Below are 6849 nucleotides of genomic sequence, written 5' to 3'. Positions count from 1 at the left end.
TCCGCTGTCTTTTCTTGGCTGAGATTGGTGAGGGCTCCTTCGGCTAAGGCTCTAAGAACATGTCTTGCTGGCCACACTCTCCAAGTAAAATCATGACTTGATGGATTGAAATAATTCTCTCTTGGCATTAGTGGCACGCAGGTGTTAACCACTCTAAACTGGCAGGGGGTGAGGGGAGAGGAATATTTTCCAATTCAATGTATTTTCAAAAAAATAATCTGATCACAGTACCTTAGAGACAATGTCTGCATTTTAGATGATACTGTGAGTGTCATATCTGTCAGCTATGTTTTTATAACATCGTTATATCTTTATATCTTTGTGCTTCTTGAGGGTCCCTCTTTAAGATCATCCCATTCTTTTAATCCTATCTTCAAAGTGTTGGTATCCTGTGCCTTTTAGTAGGTAGGCACTTCAGAGTACGGATGTTTCAATGTCTGGCGGTTTGCCTGTTGTGCAGCACCATGTACGTGTCTTGTGCTATCAAAATACCAAGTACAATGACTCCTGGCAGATCCTAGAACAGCTACTCCTGGGGGCGTTCTGCACCAAAAAAATAAAAATTCTGCACACAATATTTTAAAATTCTGCAACTTTTGTCAACATAACATGACATAATCACACTAGTTTTCAGTTATTTTGGTAATTTATTTCAAGATACCTGTCAGCAAGTATGCCTGTAACAATACAGACACACACACAAATTCCCCCAGGAGTAGAGAGTTAAAGAAACACCTATGACAGTCCAGTTCCTGTTTCTCTGTCCCCTTCCCCCACCCCCAGAGCCCAGCTGGGGGGCCAGACGCCCACAACACCTCTCCCCCCAGAGCCCAGCCACAGGGCCCTCCCTTTCCCAGATACCTGCACCCTCTCTCCCGCCACAAAACCCAGACACCCCCCACCCCTTAGTCCTAGACACACAAGCAATATATTTAACAAGATACTTACAGTTTGTGAGAAATCTATTGAGATTTCATCTCTGCAACTAATACAAATTTACTAAATATTAAAGAAGTCTTGTTATAAGAAGGAGGTCACCGTACTATAATAGATACCTAAAGCCATTTCGTTCTGCTCCCTCCTCAGTGAGTTGGAACAATACCAGTGGTTTTATTTATTAGATCTGGCCCAATGGGCTGGTCACCTTACTACCACCAACTGTGGCTGTAACCCTAAGCTTACAGACTGATGTCATCCAGAAAGTCAATGTGCAGGATTGCCAGTTGTGAACCACCCACAAGGTTAAAAATACACATAGCTCAAGCCAATCAGAAACCAGCATATCCAGCCTGCCACCAATGGGAGCAGCATTAGAAAAATACACTCTTCCCAAAGCCAGGTGAGTGTTCAATGAGCTTCAGCTCCACAGCAACAGAACCTTCAGCCATTGTCTCAGCCAGGACACTTGTCAAGGCAGGTTTTAGTGGCAGTGACTCAAGCAATGGGGTTTCCAGTACATCCCTTACACAATTATCATCCCACCCTGGAGTAGCTCTCGCTGTAAGGAATTCTTTATAGTCAGCCTCAGTGATGTTCTCCTCCAGTTCACCCCATTACTCCTGGTTGTGTGCCTTAAGATAAGGCTAACCCCTTCTTTTTGTCTACAACCTCAAAAAGTTTTTACACCTATTTGTACCACCTAGCCATCACTCAGCTAAGTCATGCAGGTTACCGCTAAGGAACCATGACAGAGAGTGCGATACAGTTGTCTATATTATGAGCATATGTCATGCTAAGATAGGTCTCCTGATTTGGCCCAGGACTTATTTTCACAGAGGGACTGACTTTCCCAGTGGCGTGTCTGTCACCTCTTCTGGCCTGCTGTCCTGGGCAGATTGCCTTCACCAGGTTCCTTTGGAAAGTGTCACTCAACACAATGTATATGAATGGGTTGATGCAGCTGCTTGCGTAACCCAAGCTGATAGCTACGTTGTAGGCATAGAGGAACATAATGGAGGGCTGGGTGACTTTGAGATGGACCAACTGCAGGATATAATAGGGCGCCCAGCAGATAAAAAAGGCAGAGCAGATGGTTATTGCCATCCGCATGATCTTCTTAGTCCTGGCTCGGAAGTTTCTCTGGGGCAGTGGCAGCACCCTGCATGAAATGTGCTTCTGTATCTTCAGGTACACAATGCAGATGACTGAGAGCGGGATGACAAACGCCAGGAAGAACTGGTACAGCGTGTACCAATAGATATCAACCGAGAGGTTGGGTAGGATGATGCCACACCCAGCTTTGCTGCCAGGCAGAGCAATGGGCTGGGTGTACATGAACACTGGCACAATGGTTAGGAGAGACAGCAGGTAGAGCAGCAAGATCACCAGGGCGGCTGTGCAGGGGGTGCGCATGTAGGCAGAGCGGATGGGGTCTACTGTGGCCAGGTAGCGGTCGATGGCCATTGCCGTGAGGATGTACGTGCTGGCGAACTGGCTGTTGGCGTCTAAAGCAGTGATGATGGTGCACATGGTAGCCCCGAAAAGCCAGACCCCATTCCCTAGGAGCTGATGGATAAGCAAGGGCATACCCAGCAGGAACAGGAGGTCTGTGATGGAGAGGCTCACGATGAAGACGTCTGCAGTGTTGTGGTTTCTCTTGGGTCTTTTGGTGATGGTGTAGATCACAATGCTGTTCCCCACAGTGCCCACCAGGCAAATTATGCCAAAAATGACAGGGAGGACGATGCTACCGTGGTCTTTCGTTTCCTTGGTGCCTGCTGAGAAAAAGAACAACATATCATTTGGACACACACCTCACAGGTAGAAGATGGAAGGGTTGTGAGCCATTCCTCTGTGGCTCTGCCCCTCACCCGTCCCGATAGACATACATTACTGGGAATTAAATAGCTAAATAATAATAGTAGAATAAATAACCAACCTCAGCTTCCCCCCAAGAATCAAACCAAACGTGCTTTGCGGTTGGAAAATGTTTAGGTAGCCTTTTAACATTATTATTTCTTAGCTGTATGGTATAGTAGGCCCAGAAGCATCAGATACTATTATTTTAGGGTCTCTCCAGCCCTATAAGAAGCAGGCCCTGTTGGCAATTGCATGAGAAAAATTGTTCTTCCTGTCTCCTACCTGGAAAATGGACCTTTTCAAAGGTCACTGCAAGGCAGCTCTCCTGCCCTTCCCTCGCCGCCCCGTGATCATCTGCCCAGCTCCCTAAGATACTAACTGTGAAAGCACTTTGGAAATACCTGTGCCCTGGCATAGAACTGCAAAAGTCTATGAGGGCTGTTGGTGAAGTTTCAGTATCGCGCCATGAGCCTCAGGGCCGGTGCTTCCATTAGGCGACCCTAGGCGGTCGCCTAGGGCGCCAGGATTCAGGGGGCGGCATTTTGTGCGCTCCCCACGGGGCACACGGGAGCTTCTGGTTCCACTCCCGTTGCGCCGCCGAAGAAGGACCTTCTGCTGATGTGCCACGGAGAACAGCGGCAGGCAATTGAGCAGCTCAATGACTGCCGCTGTTGCCTGCGGCATTTCGGCGGAGGGTCCTTCTTCCCCCGTGGGAAGCGCACAAAATGCGGCCGCCCGAATTCTGCCTAGGGCGCCAGAAACCCTGGCACTGCTTCTGATGGGCCTCCATGATAAATCTTCCAAGGATGTTCTCGAGGGAGAGAAATATTCAAGGTCAACTCCTCACCCTTCTAGCCTTAATTGTTCCTCCTGTCCCGATTTCTGCTGGCAGGCAGCAGCAGCAGTAGTAACCTTAATGGATGGGCTTTTGTTCATCCCCACATGCTACTTGTTGGCCATGCTAAGCCTTCTCTGGCTTAGCACAGCAAACGCAAAGTGACTTCGTGGCCTGCAGACACAGGGCTAATTGGGCACATCAATGAGACGTCGCCTTTGAAAAATGAACTTTTGACCAGAGCCAAAATATCAAGTTAATTAAAAATAAAATGCAACCCGCATCTGTCAGCGCAGACCAACCTCCAGCCCCGTGTGCTCGGTGCAGGTGACACTTCCTGCTCATCAGCCTGACTCATGCTAATCAATCGCTGGTTATTCCAAAGGTGCATGATATCTTTGTGCCCAAAGGCCAGACCCAACTGCCATTGCTAGGAGCTGGATTGGGCTGTAAACCTGGGTTCTTTTGGTCCTGGCTGATTAGCATCTCAAGAAGACTGCACTGTCATCATTTAATGCCTTTCACAGCATCCGTGCTTAATCAGCCAGCAATTATCCTCCATCTGAGACCATTGTTACTTCAGAATGGCTAAAGATCAAAACAAAACCATCGCTGCTTTTCCTTTTGAGGCGCAGGAGGTTAGTGTAAGATGGGCCATGAAGTACTCTGTTGGGTTTTGGGTTATTTTTTACTAGAAGAAACAAACTGTACTTTCCTTCCTAAGTCAAGTAGAGTCCTCATTTAGATATGGCTTTGCTAATTGGGCAGATGATGTTCACAGAAGACAATAAGGAAGGGGAGTCAAGCAAAGGAAACAGAAGCTCAGGTTCATTGCAGAGCTGTGATGAAGAGAAACCTAAGAAGCAGGAAAGGGGTAAGTTTACGAACCTGCCCTGTTTTTTAGCCAACCTGCACAGCATATCTGGAGCCAAATGTTGAAGCAAGCGCTAGCCCCTGTGCACTCAGATGACAAGCTTCTAACACCCATGCGATGCCTTACACGTGCAAGTCCACCTGGGGTCAGTGCATGTCAATCCTATGTCCTGTGTGCACAGAAAGGTGTTACGGTGTCATCTGTTTTGGGCATAGGGATTAAGATGTCCCACTCTACTGCCACCCAAGAGGTCATTAAAAAAAACAACTCAAGGGCCACTCTGACTGATGTGATGCACTTTAACAGGCCCGATCCAAAGCTCAGTAAAGTCAGTGGCACTTCAGTGGGTTTGGGATTAGGCCCAAAATACAGAGTCAAATGCTCACGGGACATCCTGACGCAGCCCCCTTTAGCCTGCAGCAACTAAAAACATGACGCTGCCTCCTTCATTGAAAGCCTGGAGCCCACACCGGTAGGCGTGCAAAGCTAGCATTCTAATGCCAGGCGATCCGGCTCCCAGGGGTGCACCGTCTCCCACTGCACCCCACAGCTTTCAAGGGCAACTCCTGCTTGCTGTGGTTCGAAGCCCTCCTGCCAATAAACAGCAGCTTTCTAACCCTCTGTACCATCAGCCAGTTAAAAGCCTGAATTGTGCCATGAAAAAAAGTCACCAACACACGGATTTGTTTAGTGCTTGGGGATGGGGAAAGCGACTGGCAACAGCACTTTGCTTTTAAAGGGTCTTTTACACATTAGCTGCCTGGCAGGGAGGAGAAGGGTACCCATGTTGGTACCGTCCCGTTAAAGTACAGTTCCGGCTGAGCTACAATGGCACTTTACATTGGCCTTGCGATGTCTGGCAGGGGCGTGAAAAATCCACACCTGCCACATGTAGTTAAGCCAACCTAACCCTGGGTGTAGACAGTACAGTGTAGACAGACTTCTTCCATCAACCTAAGGGCGGTGGATTAACTACAGCAATGGGAGAACCCCGCCCATCACTGTCACACGTGTCTACACTGCAGCCCTCCAGTTCTGCAGCACCAAAACAAGCGCAGGGAGGGTAAGGACCAACTCTTCCAAAGGGGCACCCTTTGAAATTCTACCCTAGGTCTCCAAAGCTGAGTCCCCAGCCCCCACCCCAAAAAGCCTGAGACACCCCCAAATTAAGGCCCACCTTGGAAAACATGGGCCTAGAGGACACTGCAAGTCAGTTCCAGAGCCAGATGCAGGACCCAGGAGTCCTGCTGCCCAGTCCTTATATGAGGGCACCGCCACCCAAAGCTCCCACTGGCTGCAGTTCCTGGCCAGGCCATGGTCGGGGCCGGCAGCCAGGGCTGCAGCCAGGTGCCGAGCCTCAGCCAGGTTGGGGGCTGGGGGGTGGGAACACAGCTGCAGCTGGGAACTGAGGCCAGGGCCAGACCAGAGCTAGGACCTTCCACACTACCCCAGTGTGCCCCCTCCCACCCAAGGGAGGCAGGCCTCCCAGTTTGGGAACCACTGCTTTACTTCCTGGAGACTCCAGGACAAGCTTGGAGAGTTGGCAACCCTAGGTCCTCTTGCATAGGCCAATGGTAAATCCACATTCAAGGGTCCAACCCAACGCTCATGCGGGTCAATGGGAAACTTTCCACTGACATCAATGGGTGTTGGCTCAGACTCTAAATGTTTAAGCCCAAGCTCACAGACATGGAAAACCCCCCAGACAAGGCTGACGTCAGTCCAACGCAAGCAAACTTGGCATCACAACAGCTTTGCGGTTAGGGCACAAAGCAGGAAACGTACAGAAACCTCCGAACTTCCAGCTCTTAAGATTCATTAAAGCAGGGCCCATTGTGCCTGGCCTCTGAAGGACGGGTGGTATGTGCAGTGCAGGTGTATTTTATGTTGCAGAGAGAGTGAGAGAGAGTGCGTGTGCGTGTGTGTGTTGCTTTAATTCACAGTGCCTGGAGTAACATTGCTCAGCACATTTGTGGCCCAAATTCCCCTCACAGCAATTTAATTAGTGCAAGTGTTGATGGCATTAGGGAACTGGAACATGTACTTAGTTTCTGCTAACCAAGAAAAACAATTATGTAACGAGGGTGATTAATCGTCACAAACAGCTGCCTGCCCCTCTGAAAATGCTCTGCCGCGTGGACGGGGCACGGTGTTTGCCACCACAAGTGAGCTCTTGGCCTTCCCAAGTGTCCTGGCTGAGACAATGACTGAAGGGAGGGGGGATGGCGTGAGTGGGGCCTTGGAGAATGGGGCGGGTGGAGCGGGGGCTAGGGTGTTTGGGGGTGTGTGATTAGACAGTTGGCAACCCTACTCCCAGGCCCACCCCCAGCTGTGGCCCCAA

At 49.6% G+C, this 6849-nt stretch overlaps 1 protein-coding gene across 1 annotated transcript; it reads right to left on the bottom strand.

The window, feature by feature from the left end:
• Window positions 1–1674: 1674 nt before the first annotated feature.
• LOC123344655 (melanin-concentrating hormone receptor 1-like) lies at window positions 1675–2736 on the bottom strand. The gene has a single exon (XM_044981083.1). The coding sequence runs from the start codon at window positions 2734–2736 to the stop codon at window positions 1675–1677; it is 1062 nt and encodes a 353-aa protein (XP_044837018.1).
• Window positions 2737–6849: the final 4113 nt, after the last annotated feature.

Source organism: Mauremys mutica, chromosome 11 (assembly GCF_020497125.1).
Source record: "Mauremys mutica isolate MM-2020 ecotype Southern chromosome 11, ASM2049712v1, whole genome shotgun sequence".
Lineage (NCBI taxonomy): Eukaryota > Metazoa > Chordata > Testudines > Geoemydidae > Mauremys > Mauremys mutica.
Note: the sequence above shows the minus strand (reverse complement) of the source record. Positions and strands in the feature narration are given on the sequence as shown.